This window comes from Anoplolepis gracilipes, chromosome 10 (assembly GCF_047496725.1).
Source record: "Anoplolepis gracilipes chromosome 10, ASM4749672v1, whole genome shotgun sequence".
NCBI classification, from domain to species: domain Eukaryota; kingdom Metazoa; phylum Arthropoda; class Insecta; order Hymenoptera; family Formicidae; genus Anoplolepis; species Anoplolepis gracilipes.
In genome coordinates this window covers 6,182,690-6,204,615 of record NC_132979.1, presented here as the reverse complement: position 1 = coordinate 6,204,615, position 21,926 = coordinate 6,182,690, and the positions used below count along the sequence as shown (strand labels likewise).

The following is a 21,926-nucleotide window of genomic DNA, read 5'->3' as shown; positions in this document are numbered from 1 at the left end:
TATGCAAATATATCAGATTTATAAAATGTATGAAATCTTTTCATATGTCGAATAAGTATATAAACGTGAAAAAGAGAGAGAGAGAGAAAGCGCGCTATAGACTTAAGAAGCGCGATTACGCGATATGCGACCTTGATGTTGTTTGTGCAAACGAGCTGAAGAGATACCAGAGTTCTTTTTAACTTCTCATTATACATAGAGAAATATACATTCAGTTTAATTTTTTATAAATAAAATATGTCTAAAAATATGTATATGTTTGTACATAAAAATAAAAGAGAGAAGAGTGTATTATATATCATATATTTCAGGAATGTGTAAAATATTTTTAAAAATATAACAATAATTATTTTACCATCAAATACCAAAATATTATGTTACTTCTAAATACAAATATTTCTATTATACTCATATATGAAGATAACATTATAGATTATTATAACATTATAGATAAAAATGTATACTTTATCAAAAATTGTCTTTCTGTATATAATTAGAAATAGTATAACAATGTGGAAAGTGTTTGATAACCTGTAATTCCAAATCCCACAAAGAAAGCTAACGCTCTTATAGGTTGTTGCGCAAGAAAAATATATGAAATAGTATGAGTTATTCGAGTAAATACAAACGTTCGTATCAATATTTTAGCTAACCATGGTGCGGGTCCAGTACCTAACCACAGATATGTAATTATAAACCATGGCAGAATATTCTCCAGATCATTTTGGTGTGCCCTTCGTACACGCTCCACATCTGGATCATTGTGTGCCACTTTGCCTTTACCATCTGCAAATTTTAGATCTTCTTCATTCGAAAATACCTGTAATAAATATCACAAATTAATTTCATTCTACATGATAGAGTCTAACATTTACAAAAAATTCTAAAACCAAATATAGTAAGATTTGTTTTCTAAATTAAATTAGGGAAGAAATTCAAGAAAAATATATTTATATCATTTTTAAAATTAAATTTAATTATTCTCTAAAATATATATATATATATATATTTTTAGTAATAATTTATCTTTATTAAATTTTTATTAACAGAAAGAGAGAATTATATTTGTATATAAAAGTTGCTATTTTATTTAATATAGTAATACAATTATATAATTATTGCAAATCTATTAAAAATTTTATGTTTATTAAATAAGAATTCACAGAAAAGAAATTTCGGCGTTTCATATCTTTATTACTTTTTTTGCAAATCGTTGTCGTGCAGTCAATGGCGCCATGGCCAGCAATTTTAGAACCAATATGCTGCCCCAAAAGCCAAATATTTGAAGCAATTCGGAACTTATCTCAGCCATTTCGTTTTAGATTAAAAACCTTTTATAAAAAAGTATCACTCTTCGAATGTAATTTGAAGATTCTACAGCACGTTTCGTACTTGACGCAGCAAAAAACAGACTGATACGGACTAATACGTCTCGTCTTATGCACGATACACGATACTATCACAATCACAGTATACTGTATATTACGTACTGTGCACTTTGCACACAAATATCTATCTCTCCCACTACTTATATATATATATATATATATATATATATATATATATATATATATATATATATATACTTTGACCAGATAACGTTCAACACATGTATAAAAAATGACTAGAAAAAGAAACTATCTGCTAAAAAAACAAGACTGATCTAATTTAAAAACTAATGATCATGAAACAGCAAAAATCGAAATGAATTTCTTCATTTTTTGCTCAAAATTTATCAGCAGAATCATCTAGTGATATTTGTCCATGTCGTAATAATTCTATTTTTAGATGAGCAAGATATTAATTATTTTGGCAGCATAGAATACCTTATCTTTGAATTGAAGTTGATTTTATCTATACTTTAAATGATTAAGTTGTTTTTCTCAAATACATAGCATCTTAAACATCTCTTTCGTTTAATGAATTATTAAATGTTTACGACTAAAGATTTCCGACGAAGTCTTTACGTGACTTGCAATACTTCTTACTGATTTTTAATACTTTTGTCATTACTACATTCAAAATGAAATAATCTTAATAATTCTAAGGCTTCATCGAACGAGAAAAAACTGTGCAATTAGAAAGAAAATTTTAAAACAATGTAAAGTAAATATGACTTGCAAAAAATAGATAAATTAAAAGAAATCTATAATTATTCTTTCTACAAAATTATTGTTAATTTTTAAAATCTTGAAAATAGGACTGTTTATGTACTTTCTTAAATAAAATTAATCTTTCGTAAATATATAAATTAGTCGGAGGTTAGAACTCGTGTCACATAAATATTTTCTATCTAACCTAGATTGGGTCTCAAACATCTTTCCCGAGCTTTCAGTGAATGCAAAAGATAGCCATTGCCACTACCTCAAATATTCAAGTGTGTTCAATAGAAAGTGTGAATTGTAACTAGCGACATTTTCGTCCCTAGAAGACAAACTTTTCTATTGGTTATAGAGCATACATCGGAATCCAGGGTGAATCCTCCACAACTTTAATCCTAGGGTGTTCTAGCAAGAAAACACTGCTGAGTATCGATCGGACACAATGCTTATTGGCCAGATGAAAATGAGACGCTTTGATTGGTCAACTGTGCTGGTTACCCTAGGCATCGGTCGATTTGTGTGGTCCAATCGAACATGTGCGCAATCGGGACGATCTCCCGTGTCGTCTGAAAACAGTCATGAGTCACATGTAATCTGCCACGTGAGTGGCTGGATGTTTTATTAATAATTTCAACCAATCAGTACGTAGAATACTCTACATATGTTGGAAACGCTTCATTAGTCTTCGTCATCCGTGAGGTGAACGTTCTAATTATATCGAAGAAGATTCTCGAAGCTACCACGTGCAAGGTAATGAAAATGTGCTACTTTCAATGATAGAGTCACTCGAATCAATCCTTTCGAATCGCCATTTTAAGTTGGATTTGAGAGTTTTCTAATAAATAAAATTAATACGATCCACCATCTTTTTGGATAGGTACAGATTACCGTTATTACACGTATTGTCAAGCGCATTGAGAAAAAAAAATGTTGAAATAGATGATAGTAATGAAATTAATGACAACAACAAAGTTTTGCAAAAATTTTACAGTAAATATTTATTTCGCATCTTTAAACATTTTCCTCTTCGTATAAAAATTGCGTCGAGTTTTTTTTCTCCCTATATTTATTTAATTTTTTTCCCGTTGTTTTCACTTTATAAACGCTCGAATACACATCTGACTTGCTTTCCCAGAAATATATTAGTGTCACGCGCCTATGAAAGCTGCTGTTTAAATCGAGCGACTCTAGCCGAAGCCAAGGCGGAGCGCGCATGCGCGCCAGGCGGATCGCTGACGCAGGGAGTACGTCAGCTGTTTCGTTAAACTCTCGCCGAGGAGACGTGCGTGTGCGTCCGTCAGCGTTAGAGGAATGGTGTTGCATTGTTGACTGGTGGGGCATCCTTCTCTCGCGCAACCTGCGTTGCACGCTAACGGACACGGACGCGCTCCTTTGTTCGTCGTGTACGCGCCCGTGAGAAAGACTGCGTGACGATTCTGCGTGCAACGATCGCAAAGGGAATCGCAAAACGCGCGCGCGCGCGCGTGTGTGTGATCGCGCGTGTACCTGTATTGTGTGTCGTGTATGTGTGCGCGAGCGCGAGTGTGTGTGTGTGTGCGGGGGCTCGTGCTCGGCTCCGTTACTACGGAGTCACGCTTATACAGGAGAGGTCCCGTCCGGAGTCGCGCTGATCCCGCGGGAGATCAGCAGGTGCTCGGTTCGACGACTCGTACGACGCGACAGTAACCGGGACGTTCTCGCCCGCTGGCAGGATATTAAGAACGCGCGTTGTGATATATTCCACGAGAGAGGCCTGAGCGGAGAAACCATGGCACAGCCGACGAGTAGCGCGCTACGGGCGCTCGCCCTGGAATACAAGAGCCTGCAGGAGGAGCCCGTCGAGGGCTTCCGCGTCAAGTTGGTCAACGAGGACAACATGTTCGAATGGGAAGTCGCGATCTTCGGTCCACCTGACACTCTTTATCAGGGCGGATATTTCAAGGTATTATCGTTGATACTGTCTGTACTTTGTGCTGTTTACACCTTGTATCTCTGTATCGATGCGTGTTTGCGCGTGTGTGTGTGTTTGTACATTTACGCGATGACGGGTATCGACGGTGTCTGGCTGTACGCGACGTCGTTCTTGGTTATGTCGACGATCGTCCCCGTTTCTCTCCACCGCCGAACGAAATATATATATATATATATATATATAAAGAATTTGTCGATTTCAGCGTCGCATCGGGAATTACATCGGTCGGTATTTACTTACTTTCCGAGAGAAAGAACGACACTCGCACATACTCTTTCTTTCTCTCTATCACGGGAAGCACGTAAACAAAGGAGCACGAGTTGTTGGCTTTTAAAAATCTTGCATAACGACTTTGTATGTACATAATTTTTTATGATAAAACGCGAATAACGTTAGTATGCACTTTAACCTCGCGCATACTAATGTAGCTCGATATTATTGACCATCGCTTCGGTTTGCCAGCAAATTTATACGGTATACAAGTTGGAATAATGACGCTATCCCCCCTCCCCTTTATATGTAATGCGATGTATAATATGATACTTATCGCTAAATATATGTTACGAACTGAACACGTATTCTTACTCAAGATCGAAACAGATAGTAGAATGGAGACAGTTTACAAATTAATATAGTTTACAATTATATCTGATTAGCGAGTTTAAATCTTGTGTGTAAATCAATAATATAAATCGTAGTTATACAAGTAGAGTGCTGCAGATACATATGTCAAAACTTTGAAATTCAGGAAATTCTTAAAATAAATTGGATCGATAAATTATATTTTACATCTTATCGAAAATCAGAAACCTAGATTTTATATATTACTAAAGAAAGCTATTTATTACAAATTAATCAAAAATATTTTATAATGTCATTTTTTGCAGTAAGCGACGTTTTTGTGTTTTTCAATACAAAGCAGTAGTCCTAACATAAGTATAAAATATATACATATTACGAAAGCTGACGCACTTTAACGCGTGATTTATTGAAAAAAACAATTATTTTTTATGATCTTATTTAGAAAATGAATGATAAGAGGGTATATTTTCGAGCAATGGTACTTTTTTATTTTACAAACATTAAAAAAGATTTTCTACCACGATTTGCATCAAGTTTTTTTCCTGGCGAAGATAAAAAAAAACAATTCAAAGTGTACCTCATTGTCATTTTAAAAATAAAGTCAATTCAAGAAAATTTAACCAAATATAATCATTTTTTAAACATGTCAAAGTGTCAGCTTTTAGAATATGTACATATTTTATAGCTTAGAAACAGTACTTTGTATTGTAAAACGCAAAAATGTCATCTACTGCAAAAATGACATTACTTTTTGTAATATTTATAATATTACAAGTTTGTAATATGAATAATTATATACTATTAACATAATGATAAGAATTAATATCTGCGACTAATGAAAGGAATACGAGTCTTTTATTATCGTTAAATGTTTACACGTGCGACATTGCGGAATTTCGTGTTTGCCGCATATGGTCGAGCACCTTGTTTGCCATCTTTAAGTTTTAATGTTTCGGTATCTCGAAAACTTTGTATTTCTCTGCCAAGAGAATTGTGACAGTTACACATGCACGAGTCATTGAGACTACCTTGACCGGCGAAATGACAATTGTTGGCAATAGACCTTTTCTCGTTTCTCTTGCTCTCGGCAAAAATGTTATTCATCCGTACATTGATATCTGACGGAATTCAATCAAATAATGACGTAATAATTAGATAAATCGACTTTAGATTCGTACGATCGGGAATTTGGAGGATCATGTTGGAAGATTGCACATCGCGGACAGTTGTCGCGGGAAAAAAAGAAGCGAAAAAATGTGCACCCAAGAAAAAGTTTGGTGTAATTTTTCGCCTCTGACGTCATATGTCAGTAGAAATGCAGAAGCGGGAGGCTTAAATGCCCGGCCAGGTTTAAACGCCAGACAGTAGAATGAATTTTCTGCCATTGCCGTCGTGGCTGTAAAGTTCTTCTTTTTTTTCTTCGCTTGTCCCGACTCCCGACGTCGTGTCCGCTTTCTAAACCACTCTCTGCCTCGTCGTGAACGCGAGTGAACGCCTATTCACGTAACGCAATGTATCTTCCCACAACGTAACCACTGGTAACGAGCGTCGCGCGTGTTTCTTGTAAACCGCGTGTATACCGTATATACATGTAAAATTGTCTCTCTACGTGGTTATATGTCGAAAGAGTGCGTCTACCGTGGATTAATCTGTTATATCCACACTTTACCGTAATCGCGTTATCCCTTAACCGATGAATACTTGAGCTATGTGCTCAGGTAAACAATCGCTTTCATCTTACGCCACGTTTGAAGTACCTTCGTGAATGAATAACTTTACGTACTTGCGTATCATTGTCCAGAGAGTTCTCTCTCTCTCTCTCTCTCTCTCTCTCTCTCTCTCTCTTACACATTCTCTTTTATTTATTTATAAATTCTCCCCTCAATAATTTGTGAAAAAATTTTCACAATATTGATCTTTTGTTTTGTTGCCTTGTAGGAATTAATTGATAGACGCGATATTGCGATATAATTGCAAGAACGTAACTATGACGCAATCGAGGTGTATCAAAATCGAAGGAATCGTTGCATTGAATCGACGCGTGCCGATAATATAAATGCAGCATTAAATGAATTGTGCATGCGCGTAATCTGATCGGATTACGTCGCCTTCGTCCATTTTTAATGATGATTATTGCCTGTGTGAAACGGAGAACGCGAGAACGCGAGAACCGTTTTCGGTTCTCTTATAACGTCCTGCGTGTGTTCGGGACGATATGGCGCGATATCATCTCATTCGCGTTTTAATAATACTATACGATATTAGCTCTTATATCCGTTCGATCGTAATGATAATCGCAATATATTTTTACAAAGAGATCACGTTCTATTTATCAGAAGCCCCTTGACCAGAATTTATGCACGGCTCGCGATAAAAGGCGAAGAGCGCAACGTGCGGCTTGCCAAGTTACATAAAATGCCATCGAGCGTTGTCTCGATTCTATTCCTGGGTGCAAGCAAGCACTACCGATCGGCACGGCCAACCGACTTTCACCTAATCTCATTCCGTTTAAGATGAACGTGCACCGATTCGTCTCGTCGCTGCACGACGATAAGTCGATCTAGAATCGTTGGACGCGGCGGAGACTTCGTCGTGTCATTTTCCACAAAGTCCGTCTCTCGATCGGATTTTATCCTTTCACTTCGCGAAGATATGGCGGGCGTCCTGGGAGTATCAAGAAATTTCGCGATTATACAACTGCTAAATCGATAGTCGATACAGAAATTATAAGACGAAGCGAGATTGTCAATTTATTCGGTCCTGTAATTTCGAAAATATTTATTTAATGAATGAATTGTGATATAATAAATTAAAAATGTCAAAAATAATAAAATTTTCAAGAAAATTGAAAGATTAAAACTTATTTATGCTTTTTTAAATTGAACGATCTCTAACGATCTTGTGTTATATGTTATCAATTTTATTTTCATAGTGGTTATTAAAATATGTATGAAAACATTTTCACTATATTGGGAAAATAAAATTTATCTTGAATTTTTTATGTTCACAATTATTTTTAGCAATATCTTAATATCTTAAATTGTTTTACTAAATAATTGTTGTTAAGACGAACAACAATTATTGATAATATATTTATAACACAAAATTATTAGAAGCTATTCAAGCTTAAAGAGTATAAATACGTTGTTAATTTTTCAATTTTTAAAGTCTATTTTAAACTCGAAAACAAAGGCTATAAAAAAGTTTCTTCTAAGTATATTTTTAATTTGTTTTTGTACGAGATATTTTTTTCAGATATACTACGTTTCCTGACTTCATTCTGTATCTTATATATCTTATATACCTATCTTATATATATTAAGTTGCTAAGAAAATTATTTTTTTAAATCTTTTTCTTTATTCTACGAAATTGTGAAATAAAGTAACAGAAAGAAATTTGTACAAATATAAATAAGATATATATATTCGTAATAATTGAAATTAGTAGAACGAAAAAATTTTAATCATCATTATTGACGCATGAAAATGTAATAGATGTAATAGACTTGATGGATAAATGAAATTGAACGATGAATAGGATTTTAAACGAGAGGCTGAGTTGCTGATTTATTTTCATACGTGCTTTAATACGTGCTTCATAAACTTTTCCTATCGTCAGTCAATCAATTATGTTATAAATTTTTTAAACGCGTCTTTTGATGTTATTTCTGAACTGAATGTCGTAAAATAACTTTCGCGCGAATGAGAGTCTCGTTTGCAAAAACGTCCGATTAAATTGATCAGGCGTGACTCGATTCGATAGTTTCAAAAGTCGCTACCTATCTCATGTTACACAACGTCGCGTTACGATGACCAGCAGTGCTTATTGTCGAAGTAGGTCGCGAAAATTTGTAGGTCACACGGTGGAGTTGCGACGAAAGACGAGGAGGTGATAGTTCCATACCGAAGTAATCTGTAAAAATCTTTAAAAATCGCGATCTCTCTTGCGCAAAAAAGCGACCTTTATACATGTGAGATCTCTATTCTGTAAAAATAGAAAACCTGCATTATGGACAATATATTCGTAATATTTCTCTTGACAATGTCATGCAAGATCTGACGCTGATAGTCGTGATCAATATTGCGGTATCGCATCGGAAAACTCGGCGCGTTTACATTACTCTACATTCTGTACGAGGCAACTAAAATATCGGTAAAAATTATTAAAAACAGTTATTAAACGAATAATTAAATTTTTCACAAAGAAAAACATTACAGCGATATAAATACAAAATTATGCCAAATATCATTGATCGCATTATGAAAATGAAACGAAAAAGCCTTTCCAACAATGAGAATCTTTTAACAATGCCGCCACGCCGGTTCCGTTCTATTTGGATGAGAAAAATCGAGAAGGATCCGCATGTAACACAAGTTTCAAAACGACGACGTGTCAGCTTGCAAATATACGTGGACCAAACGCGAACCATTCCGAGTAGAATTTTCGTGACATCGTGAGCGTGTAGTCACAGTAGAAAGTAGGTTAATTCTAGAACGCGGTTATCCCGGAGGACGAGGTGGATATTTGGGCCATGACCAGGTCGCGATCAATATAGCGTCCCGACGACGAAGCCTGCATCGAACAGCCAGACGCCCCTTTCGCGCTCCGGAATGGAAATCGATATCGTCGCGACCGTCTCGGAGATTCTGAATCCGATCGAAATGCCGAATATCATCGACGTCGCTCTCAAACCTCGCTTCCCAATCTTCTCTTTTACATCTCTCGTCTTGTTATCTCGGCTATGCGGCCATGTTGCTCCACTTTCGCAGCATCGGAGAGAAGAGAAGTCCGATGTCTTTATTCGCGGATTATACACAGAGCGCCTCGCTTCTACCGCATTAATTCGATCGATTTCTTTTTATATCAATGTAGATAATTCTCCTTGGCGAGATACGAGGAAGAAAGGGAATATTGTTCATCGTAATTTTCAATTTTGCATTTTATCTTTGATTAATTGTAAGAGTTTATTTGAAATTATACGAAGAGACTCGAAAGCGAGCGCTTTCTCGATGAAAAGGAACCAGTTTTTTTTTTTTTTCCAAACTCGTATAGACAGGTATTAAAATATAATTTTGGTAGGTCCGAATTTTGAGACAGAAGTTGTTTCCCACGTTTGATTCGTGACAATGGCTGAACGTAGGGTGTATTCTTTTTTTTTTTTTTTTTTTTTTTTCTTTTTTTTTCACGTGTCGCGGATATTGAACTCGGAACGAAATTATAACGGTTCCAATTCCCGAGATAAAGATGCGTAGCCTAATGCGTGAGTGTTCCGAATTGAACGAGCGAGCGTATATATATCTCGTGTAGATGATTGACCGGATACGATTTTCTTTATGTTACAGGCACACATGAAGTTCCCACCGGATTATCCATACAGCCCACCGAGCATTCGTTTCATGACAAAAGTTTGGCACCCGAATGTATATGAGGTGAGTGAATATATACGGAAATTATCGATCCCCCGCATGTCTCCCTCCCCTCCCGTTTCGACCCTTTCCTCGGCCCGTGGTGTATACGTGCGTGTCCTTCCCGTCTCCCTTGCGTCCCTTTTCCGTTCATCCCGTCTCTCACCCCGCCTCTCGCCGCACCGTATAACGACCGTCCCGCTCTGTCTGTGTCCGCCTCTCTTTATCTTCCACCCTCCGCCGCCATAGCTTTTACAACCATCAGCTTTTACATCGTCACTTTCAGCGCTTGTGAAACCATCCAGGTCGTCCGAACCCCTCTACCCTCCCCCGGCCGGTTGCCTCTCATCGAAACGCAACGGGGAGCGGGAGGGAGGGCTGGAGCGTAAAAAAAGAAAGTAAAAACAGTCGACTCGAAAAATTACGCGTTGCGTAGTAGTTTCTCGTTCGAGGTTGCATTTATATTGACGTATCACCGCCACCGTGTTCTCGGAACGTCCGGCCGCCATACTACTATATTTACTCGCGGACTCGCATCGTCACGCGCGATGTTCGACGTTTGTAAATGCGCCCTCCCTATCCCCGCGTGAGCGCGCGCGCGCGCGATTCCCGTTATTTCTTCACATCCGCCGACGTGCGAATTCGCGTGACGATTATTAGCGGAGAACGAGTCCGAAGCGCAACCGCTGATAATCCGCGAGAACTTCCTTCGAGGAGGTGATGGTCGTGTGTTGTTCGCCACTTTAAAAGGTTGAAAGCAGCACGACGATCGTTTGCCACGCACTATATCGCAGTGTGTTTAAATCATCCCATTATCTCCTTAGTCTCCTTTCAATCTCTCTTATCTGTAAAATAAAATATTAATTAGAAGAAAAAATATAGAAATATATTCTAACGTTTTATTTATGAGATTCTTATCTGAAACTGGAACCGCTACATAGTAATAAGCTAAAGAAAAGAAAAAAAAAAAAAAAAAAAAAAACTTGTCCCACAAGTACGATTGAAATGTAAAAATTTCGCGAACGAAGGAAAGGAAAATTTCTCTTTCGAGAGATCGAGATGTAATCACCGAACGAAAATATATTACACAATATTTATTTCCGCGGTCTTCTTACGTATTAGCGGTGATATCATTTGCGTTTCTATAAAAGTATCCCGACATGCTTGTCGACCTCGCTCGTTGTGTTTGTCGCATCTCCTGCTCGCCGTTCGCCGTATGTGACCCTTCGGAGGCTAGCGAAGCGAAGTCAATGACCGTCGAAAGCCCGTGTGGACATCCATGTCCACTCGCCCGTCGACGATGGGGATGGCGACAACGGGAACGTGTTATAAGTAACGAGGCAAACGCGAGCACCTTTTTTATTTTTAAGTCTGGGCTATTGAAGGGAAGATATATTAGAGTTTATGGGTAAATTATTCTCTCACAGTACCTCCCTAGTTATCTACGAAATAAAATAGATGACGTATATATTATTAGGGAAACATAGAATGCGAAATTAAATGTTTGTACATACGTTATCGGTAAAAAATCGTTTTAATCGTTAAATTACACATTTTTTTTCTCGATTTTTATATTGCTCCCAATGTGTTTCACATCTGCTTCGAACATGTTATGTACATTAGCATCAACTTCCTCCTATCTCGGTTCGAAACCTAAAACGGTTGACCTGTTTGCTAATCGATTGATAAGCCAAACAACTTGTTCTTACGCAACTGTAATTATTATGCATTGCAAGCACCAACGTTAAGTCCCATTTCCATTGTATATTCAAGACGCTTAAGAGCGTCTGCTTTTAATATTTGTAATTCAATATACATAATTCAAGACACTTGGTGAAATTTGGTACGCTATATATCATTTCCGTTCTTTATACATTAAATGCGATCATAATAAAGCATCAACGGCGGAGTGAAAATAGATTCAACGAGACTTGTAAAGGAGTAACTCTCTCTCAATTATACAAAGGAAATTAATTACGCGTTTTATTACATCTCACTTTTTCTTCGTCACGTGAAATTTTATTTCGATGACAATCTACTACACATTGCGCAAATCCTCGAGGATATATAGTATCTGCTCCAATACGTAGAGTTGTTTCGCAATCGAAGCAGATCGTTGTCGAAAGGTTACCCGGTATATACGATATGTACGGCGCTTTAACACGTGTACAATTCGCTCTTCTCGCAGGCCAACTTTCCCCGTCGTGAAATTCATATCATTTATACGTACGTACGTGAGTACTGCTACGTTACGCGAATCTTTCTCGGTCTGCGTCTATGCGTAAACAATCATCGGCGATGTGCACAGAGAATATAGATAGTATAGACTATTGCATACAGCAGACAAAGAATAAAAGAGATACTTTGTCGAATTTAGTTTTATAGATTGTATGCAAAGTGATAGTCTTACATCAAACTATTATACATATATATAAATAGCGATTTAAAATTATAATTATAAATACGGATAAAGAGAGGGATAGAAAATTGCAAATATAAATAAAATCAGAAATCTAAATAGAATCAATTTTAATTTTTGCCAAACTTTCACATCTTTCTACGCGAAAGAATAAGATAATACACAGAAAAAAAGTAAGTGTCAAATCAAAACTCATATACTCATGTGAACGCGTTCATTGTTTCATATATAACAACAATTTATAGTCTTTTTAAAAGAATTTAAAAATCTTAAATTTCAACAATCTTATTTCTATATTACAATTGTCATTTCAAGAATAAAATAATTATTTTAACTGTAAGAAAATTATAATCTTCGATTTGAACATGTGTTATTTTCTATCCAACATATTTTCCTCTTCATTCAAGCAAATTTTCTTTGTTTAACGCAATATAATCTCATTTCAAGATTTATATTTTGAAACTAAAGTTATTGTCAAAGTAGGAATATTCTTTTTTTTCTGTGTATATAAATATAAAAATTTGGAAATAGATTATATCTCTTTTTCTCTAGACGAAGTGGAGTCTGCCGGTTGTAATAAGCGCGATCTCATGTGCGTCTCGGCCGTTCTTACATACAAATGCATCCGCGAACACAGCGATGCCTATCGCTACCGGTCGTGTCAAGTGCCGAGCGTTTACTCGAGGAGCTCGCCTTCGCCTTCGCGGTTTATTACGAGGTGTTTGCAGCGCCGAGCCACGGTGAAACCACGACGCGCCTTGTCCTACTTGCCGAACGTCTTCGCGCAGGAGAGATAGAGGCGATCTTATGAGAAAACGTGCGCGACGAGACCTCGCAAGCTTTTTTTTTTTTTTTACGACATTTGCATGTTTTGCAGAGCCACGTTTCTCTTCTTGTAATGTTTTTTTTTTTTTTTTTTTTTTTTTTTTTTTTTTTTTTAGACAGGACGCGTAAACATTAATCTCAGCTTTAGAGATCACCTTGGAAGTTTCGTGTTTTCAAGTGTGACTTAGAACGCGGTACCCTTGATTTTTCCGTAAACATGACCGAAAAGGTACCATGTCCTTCGAGTGGCGATGCCTTCTCAAAGGCAACGAACGCGGAACCAGAAGTACCGAGGTCACCGTGCTTTGCATAGCACGGTCGAAACTCTCCTTATTTATCTCTATCTCTTTTTATTTTTCAAAAAGAATCATAACAAATTTAATATATTTAAATAGAAAATAAAATTATACATAAGTATCTTTTTAACACGATGCAAGCTTTTTCTACTCTTTGGTTTTAAACAGTAAATAGTGTTGTTCTGTATATATAAATTCGACAAGAGTAAACAAGCGAGAGAGAATGTGCGATGAGCAAAACTTCTGAAAATAACATGTTCTAATTTCGATCGTCGCATAATAAGACAAAGCATCAATGATACAATTATTAATTCGCGAAAATGAAAAATAATGTATAGTAAAAATATAAGAAAAAAAAAAAAAAAAAACAATACAAATGTTTTTTTCTTTCTGTGCAGAATGGTGATCTGTGCATATCAATTCTGCATCCACCCGTAGATGATCCACAAAGTGGCGAGCTGCCTTGCGAGAGGTGGAATCCAACGCAAAATGTCAGGTAGGTATAGTGTCGCAAAACAAAAAGAAAATAAAAATAGTCTTCGAGACTCTTGGGATGATTAATCGATTTTTGTGTCAGAACTATCCTGCTATCGGTGATCTCGTTGCTGAACGAACCCAACACATATAGTCCTGCCAACGTAGACGCATCCGTCATGTATAGACGTTGGCGTGATTCCAAAGGGAGAGACAAAGAATATGAAAATATCATAAGGTAAGACATCGTCAATAATGCCGTCGCGTGACGTCACGGGGTCACAAAGAATTTTGTGCGCGTTTTCGTTGGAATTATACCGCCAAATTGGATAGCGTGCTCAAAGAAATATATGACAAATAGCTGCGAAAATGCGCGCGCAATCGATAAATATATACATTGAATATTGGAATAGTTATACGAATCTATACAGGAAAATTATTTATCTTCAACTAAAATTGTTTAATTCTCTAATTATAATCAAAGAACTATTGTTTGAAAACAATGATATAATTTTAATATAATATTTGCATTGAAACGATACGTGTTGGGTATTGCGCTTTTTCCTATCATTAAATTATGCATTCAATTATATATGTATAATTGAAATTGTATCATTAAAAGTATATGTGTGTACTAAATTCCATATAAAATGTAAGAATATATAAGCGATTATTGCGATCGATAAGGCAATATCTAGCAAAATTCAAAAAAACGTGAGAGAAATCTTGTTTTTCTAATTATATATATATATATATATATATATATATATATATATATTATATTTCGAGAGAGAAATTGAGAAATTTTTTCCAATTTAGAAAATATGTATTTTAGATATATTTATCTATATTTTCTCGTTAAGAAAATGTCTTGCGATTGGTCACAACAAGCCAGGTAGATATTTTCAATATATATTTCACATGTGTTTTCTATTTATATAGGAAACAAGCCCAAGCTGCCAAGATGGAAGCCGAAAAGGAAGGTATCGTTGTGCCCGTAACTCTGGAAGATTACTGCATAAAGACTCGAGCGAGGCCAGCCGAACAACAGCTAGATATGACAGATTTCTACGATGACGAATACGAACTAGATGACGACGAGGATGAGCAGCTAAGCGCGACAGATTACGAAGATGGCGACGATAGTGGAAACGGAGAATCGTGATCCATTTCTTAAATAATATAATACAACAAAAAACCGAACCGCTAATTATTATTATTATATATAAATATATATATATATATATATATATATATATTTATATATATATATATATATATATTTATATATATATCAGTTCTGTATAGATTAATAAATTAACGAGCTTCTAAACCGGATCACCTATTTCTATTTTCTTTTTTGAAAACATGCTATAAAAATTAAAGTAAGCATTGGCAAAAGAGTATCAAACACTCGAAGAATGATTTAAGTAATGAATTATACATCTCTTTTAAACCATCGTCACAATACTCGTATATTTCTTTGAAAAAAATCAATTTCATTACAATCTATCATAATCATAAGTTTTTGTTTTTGTATATAAAAAATAAAAAGTAAGTTAGGCAAACATCAAAATTTGTATTACAAAATTTTCAAATTTTATTATAGTAATATGAGCTATCTGTTTGTCGATGGTTTATAAAAGGCAATATTTCTTAACCCTCTCATCGCCGAGATATATTTATCAGACATGAAAATTTGATCACTTGTTTAATAAATTTTTATTTATGTTTTCATTATATATTTAAAAAATTAAAATTATTTATTGTATATATATATATATATATATATATATATATATATATATATATATATATATACATATATATATATATAATTATGCATACACATATATACGTATTATTACTACATTACGTCGTAAATAAACCTCTTTTTTTATCTGTTAAGAAATTAATTCAAAGGATAAAAAATTAACAGTGTAATTAGAGAAAAAAGTGGCTCAATTTTGGCTGAGCGAGGGTTCAATTAAAAATTAGAGTATCACTAATCGTTGTACACGAAATTATTGAGAATCCTGTGTTTACAAGCTCTTTAACTTAAGCAATATGTGCTACAGTATGGATATAAGTACTATGAATATATAGGAGCACTTTGCTTGTTGTGTTGTGGCTGGCACTTGAATCTTTCAAATAGAAAATGGACCAATTGATTTACCTTGCAATGAAAAACGTTCGATAATAAAAATGATCATATGTAAGTACTGTAAGTACACATTCGACTTTATATTGGGCATCTAGTTTCACGCCATGTTCAAAGTTGTAAATGGTACATCAATTGATCCTAGGCGTAATACTTGCATCTAAAATTTGGATTGAATAAAAAAAACTTGCGTTTTGTTTTGGATAATTATTTATATGTTATAACGTAAATACACAAAAATTTGTTGAGGGAGAAAAATTCGATATAGGAGTAAGAGAAAAAAAAATAAGCTGCCGATGAGGAGACTTGTTAAAAGTTAAAAGTTATTAATATATTTCGCCTCTCTCTTACATATTCTCTAGTATCTATATTATTATTGATATCATTAATTATAATTATTTGTATATGAACGTACATACATATATTGAACGACTAATGTATCGTTCCGATATTTTTGCCTTATAGATTTGGCTGCAATTATAAAGTGAAATTAACAATTATATTAATTATATCGCGAATTGTTAACGACAAACTTAATCGTAGCATTAAGAACGGATAACTCTCTTTTGTTACAAACGTCTTAATTTCAATTATGAACAATACTTTAAGTGTCTTGAGAAACATAATTTCTGATAAAATCTTATACGCGCATAATGTTACAGCCACAAAGTTACAGTTTAGCTTATGATTTTCTTTAGGATCTCTTCGTATTAAATATGATTTTTTCACGACAGAATAAAGTTTTCCAAATGAAATTGATTAAATGTAAGCTTACACGTAAGAAGGATATATCGGATACAGCTAATCGACTCTGTGGTAGTGTATCTGTGCTCGTATGACTGAAATTGTAAATAGTACATAAAACTCAATTTTAAAGACACGAAATATATAAGTGGTACTCTTTTACTTATTTCTTTATTAGCCATTTATTTCATTGAAAGACCAAAAGATGGGATGTTGAAAGTGTTTAAACGATAAAATAAAGACACACAAAAGGACATTTAAATTTCACTATAGCGTTTAAAACATATACTCTGCGCTTGTAGTAGTATCGTAGCTAATATATAATATTCCCTCTAGTTCCTTTAATATATATTGTAATCTTTTCTCATTTTGTTTTTCCTAACTATTTAATAACAAGAAATACACAAAAAATTCTGAATATTGACAGATAATAATTTATATATTGGACAATTTTTTCTTAATTTTTTTTGTACATACCAATAGAAATATCTTCGTACAATTATTAATAAAATTAACGTTATACTACTGCACACGCTTATGGCGATATTTTAGTGAATGTAAGTAGGTAGGTAGGTAGGTAATGTGTCAGGTAATATTAATCGTTTACAATTAATTATGACCTTTTTCACATGATAATAGGCTAATGCGAGGAAATATATGTAAATACATTTTATTATGGCAAAATACTGGGTTTGTGTATATTCTTAACTGACATATTCTTTTCTTATGACAGTAAATAATGACTTAGTATATAAAAATATGATTTATTTTTCACACAACTTACATACACAGCAATTGCACAGGATAATGAGATTATAAATATATTATGACATTATAAATATATAATATTCCGCATCAACCTTTTTGGAATTCACAAATAATTATAAAGTACTAATAATTATATATACCAACCACACTCTATAATCGAAAATTGTGGAGGTAGTTGTGAGTTTAAAGGTTTTTATCACGGTGATATAAAGTATAAAAGAGTATTTTCATCTTTTGTTCCGCGCATACATGACAGAAGGCACGACATTGTTTAAAACAAAATTAAAAAAAAAAAAAAAAAAAAAAAAAAAAAGGAAAACGTTCTCTTTTTCCTAAGTTAATAAATTTTTCATCACTTTAAAATGTGATGAAGTAATATATTAAAATTAAAAACACATTGTCATTTACTTAAACCTGTGCATCTGATATGCAGTTTTCAAATGGAAAATGTTAATAAATACAAGAAAACATGAAAAAAGAAACAAATTAAAAATTAAAAACAAATATATGTAATGTTACTGATGATAGGTTGGTGGGACATCTTTCATAAGCTTTATATCTTGCATATCTTATATCTCTAGTATTATATTAATTATTTAATAACTTAATTCGAGTGATATTGAATCGAGATTATTGTCATGTGTGATTAAGGACGGTTGCTTAACTTCGATTAGCCCAGCACTGCGAACAATAGTATTCATTTTCCGGCGATCCAAAGAATTGGCAATGTTCGCTGCGGCACCCCTTTACATTGCCCTATGTATAAACGGTACATTCTTACTCAAGAAATTTTATTCTTTTTAAGAGTTGTTTTACATACCTTTAAACTGTCACTATTCTTCCAAACCTCTGGGCTTATATTATTTGATGGAGTTTGATCGTTATAAAATGTCGATCTATGAAAAGAATATTTATGGATCAGAATTTCTCGGCGACGGTCAAGAGAAAATTTACATTTCGCCATCTTACCTCGAAAGATAAAGCGTATGATCTTTATTTGTATTAGTAGGTAACAATTTGCTAACGCTCGCATGACTACCGCGATCACTGGCAGCGTAAAATTTAGATCTTCCAGCGCCATAATTCAATTCGCTACCTGTATCGTCCACCTGATGATCCTGCAAATATCTATACACAAAGCAAATCTATGTATCTTTCTTTAACACTAAAATCACATAACTCATTGCAATACCTTGCATGGGCACATTGAAGATAATTCTGAAGCATTTGATCCACAAACTGATGACGTCTACTTTTTATCCTCACACACAACAAACCTTCTGTGGAAATTCCGCCACTCGAAGAAGGAGGGCTTTTTGGCCTCTTATTAGTCATAGACCATATTTTTTTACTGACAGATTTACCAATGGAACCGAATTGTTTTGCAACTTCTAATAATTGCTTTGCTGTTTTAGACAAAGAACCATCTGTATCCGAAAGCCTGTCAATATCTTCAGATGTGAAACTTTGATATTCACAGTCTAAATACTGTCGCAATAAGACCTCCATCTGTGCAATAAATTATAAAAATGGCTCCATTAATAATAAAAATTACTTTGCCAATAGTGTATTAATAAATATACAAGATGATTGACGTACAGTATCCTGTGTACAAGTTAACAACTCTCTTGAACCATCTACCCAATCCCAATCAGGACCAGGATCTACAGCAAACAGGACCGGTAATAATTTTCCTGTATCTGGATCTACTAGTGGTATACTGACGCCTTCGCCGCATGCACTGCCATAATCGTTGCATCCGTCTACAGTCACAAGTGGGGAAAAATGTGCAGAATGATATGCCAGGAATAAAGGAGTTCTATGACAATGCGAAGGTGGCACTTCCAAAGGCAGATACACTCCACCGAATGGAATTGGCGCTAAGGCTACTCCATCAGCATCCTTCAGCATAGTTTCTGCTATAACTATTATAGGCCTTCTTAAGGCATGAGCCAAGGTTAAAACGTGTATCTATAAAAAGTAAGAAATGGATTGTATAGTTCCTAAAATAAAGTCATCCCTATTAAATGAGAAGATTGGAAGATGTTGCGATACCTCTTCGAGACTCTGATAAGAGGCAGCAGTTTGGTTTCTGACTGTAGGAGAGGCCATATCCACTATACTTTGCCATTCTGATAACCATTCCGCTTCTGAATACGATAATCCAGCAGCTGCATTTAGGCCTGTTTGCCACCATTTCCATCGCCTAAAAAATAGATATGTAGGGATAAATAATCATGCATTTCAATTACCTTTAAGATTAAAACCTTGAATTTTATACCTGAAAAGAGCATGTCTATATTCTCCTTTGGTCAAAGTATCATGCAATGCTTCTCTTAAAGTAAGTAATCTATCATGAAATCCCCACATCCCCAATGACGCAGCGTGAAGCAGACAGTTGCCATCTCCAGATGTTGCTAGCGGCCAAAGAATTCTGGTGCTTCCACTTTTGTACCACCAATTTAAACGACCTGCAGCTTCTAAGGAGCTCAAACATCCATTCTCTAAGAGATCCTTCTCTAAGAATTTGCGAAATGAATCTAAATATAAAATGTCAAGCGCATGTTAATAACTGGGAAAATCAAGAATTGCACGACATTCACAGAAGCACAGAAAAATACCTGGATACACAGATAAGTCTGGCAATGAAAATGTAAATTCTGGTGTATCAAGAGCCCCTAAGGCTGCCAATTGCGAGCGAGCATAAGAAACAATTGCGGCATTTTCAGTTGCACGGGAGATACCTCTAGCCAGTTTTTTTGCAGTATTCCCGGTGCTATCAAGGCCATTATCAAGAGTATTCTCACTCTCCAAGCCATCGTACATGGATAAACCGACACTCATAACACAGGTGTATTCTGTCAATGAATGAAACAAAAATATTTATATTTGAAAAATGAATCATCAGTTAGCGTTTATATCTATCTATTGCACAGATAAAGTAGATGATTAATTTTCAAGCATCAGTCAAGTATTACTGTGAATTATTATTGCACTATTATTTTATGAGTCAATGGATTGATTAACTGATTAGACAATTAAGTAATCAGGTTATTAGTTTTTTTAAACCTTCTTTTATTTCAATACTTGAGAAATATATATTTAATAAATTTTGAATGTATTTTTCGATAACGCTAAATTTCCATAAATTTCAAGAAAATTGTATATTTCCACTAGTTTAGTAAATTTTGACATTTGCGTTATCTGTATAACAGCCAATTAAATAAGCTCTGAAGCATCTGCTCTTACAATCGGTAATAAAGCAACAGTTTTCTATATAGCTATATATACACGTTGAAACTGTATAGACAAACGATGCAGCCGCGACAGTGCAACGACAAAACGCACATTCAACAAGGTCACAAGGCAGATTCGTAACCGGCCGCGATTACGCGCGAATGTCACAGCCAAGTAATCGCGCGCCACTATACATATATATATATGTGTGTTTATACGCACGTACACATACACAAATTACAGAAATAGGACAAGGTTTCACTCGCAACGGTACCACTTTTGACGAAAAAGCGTCACGCATGAAATCGATCGCGACGCATAGCAGGAATAATATACACCTCGCCTACGTAAATACATCTGCATCGTTTAGATACAAAAGAGACGAAACGAAAGAAAGAGAGACAAAGATAGAAAAAAAAAAAAAAAAAAAAAAAAAAAAAAGGAACGAATATGAGATGCGAACCTTGGGCCGTTATTTAATTAGCTCGCAGACGCGACGCAATAACTCGGCTACGGATTTTTCAGCCGATATCCCAGTCGATGTCACGGCGTGTATCCTTCTCATATTTCGCTCAGGTGACCCGCCTGAAGCCCGTCGATGACGGATCGTGCACGCGAGGGGAGACGACGAGCGCGGATCAATTCAATCGGGGCGATTACGATTATAAACACGGTGACATAACCTAACCTAGAGCCCGCCGCGGTCTCGCAGGTAATGAACGGAACGTCCGGAACCGACTGCGGGCGGACGTAATGAGAATTGCCACGCGCGGCTCGCACGGTAATTGTACGCACGATGAAACTTTAAACGGATCACATATCACATGTCACGGGTGACGCTGCACTGTCACATGTCAGCAGGCGCCCTGGTATATTTGTGCGCGTGTCGCTGCTGCTATGTAAATTCAAGGGGACGCGGGGGAGAAATAAAACACGGTTA

At 35.2% G+C, this 21,926-nt stretch overlaps 3 protein-coding genes across 4 annotated transcripts; 1 reads left to right on the top strand and 2 right to left on the bottom strand.

The window, feature by feature from the left end:
* Nucleotides 1–404: 404 nt before the first annotated feature.
* Nucleotides 405–1,469, bottom strand: LOC140670432 (microsomal glutathione S-transferase 1). The gene is made up of 2 exons (XM_072901021.1): nt 1,199–1,469; nt 405–820 (listed from the first exon to the last, which is right to left on the bottom strand). The coding sequence occupies exons 1-2, from the start codon at nt 1,310–1,312 to the stop codon at nt 494–496; spliced, it is 441 nt and encodes a 146-aa protein (XP_072757122.1). The 5' UTR covers nt 1,313–1,469; the 3' UTR covers nt 405–493.
* A 1,854-nt stretch (nt 1,470–3,323) lies between these two features.
* Nucleotides 3,324–17,143, top strand: LOC140669986 (ubiquitin-conjugating enzyme E2 R2). The gene is made up of 5 exons (XM_072900268.1): nt 3,324–4,044; nt 10,000–10,086; nt 14,001–14,098; nt 14,180–14,314; nt 15,019–17,143. Exons 1-5 carry the CDS (start codon nt 3,871–3,873, stop codon nt 15,239–15,241), a joined length of 717 nt encoding a protein of 238 aa, XP_072756369.1. The 5' UTR covers nt 3,324–3,870; the 3' UTR covers nt 15,242–17,143.
* A 586-nt stretch (nt 17,144–17,729) lies between these two features.
* LOC140669985 (OTU domain-containing protein 7B) lies at nt 17,730–21,915 on the bottom strand. Of its 2 annotated transcripts, none has more exons than XM_072900266.1 (9): nt 21,450–21,915; nt 20,371–20,607; nt 20,031–20,289; nt 19,805–19,955; nt 19,349–19,720; nt 18,942–19,258; nt 18,719–18,877; nt 18,570–18,645; nt 17,730–18,505 (listed from the first exon to the last, which is right to left on the bottom strand). In XM_072900266.1, exons 2-9 carry the CDS (start codon nt 20,591–20,593, stop codon nt 18,410–18,412), a joined length of 1,653 nt encoding a protein of 550 aa, XP_072756367.1. In that variant the 5' UTR covers nt 20,594–20,607; nt 21,450–21,915; the 3' UTR covers nt 17,730–18,409. The 2 variants fall into 2 exon arrangements, with proteins under 2 accessions (XP_072756367.1, XP_072756368.1); XM_072900267.1 differs by lacking the exon at nt 21,450–21,915 and adding an exon at nt 20,999–21,233.
* Nucleotides 21,916–21,926: the final 11 nt, after the last annotated feature.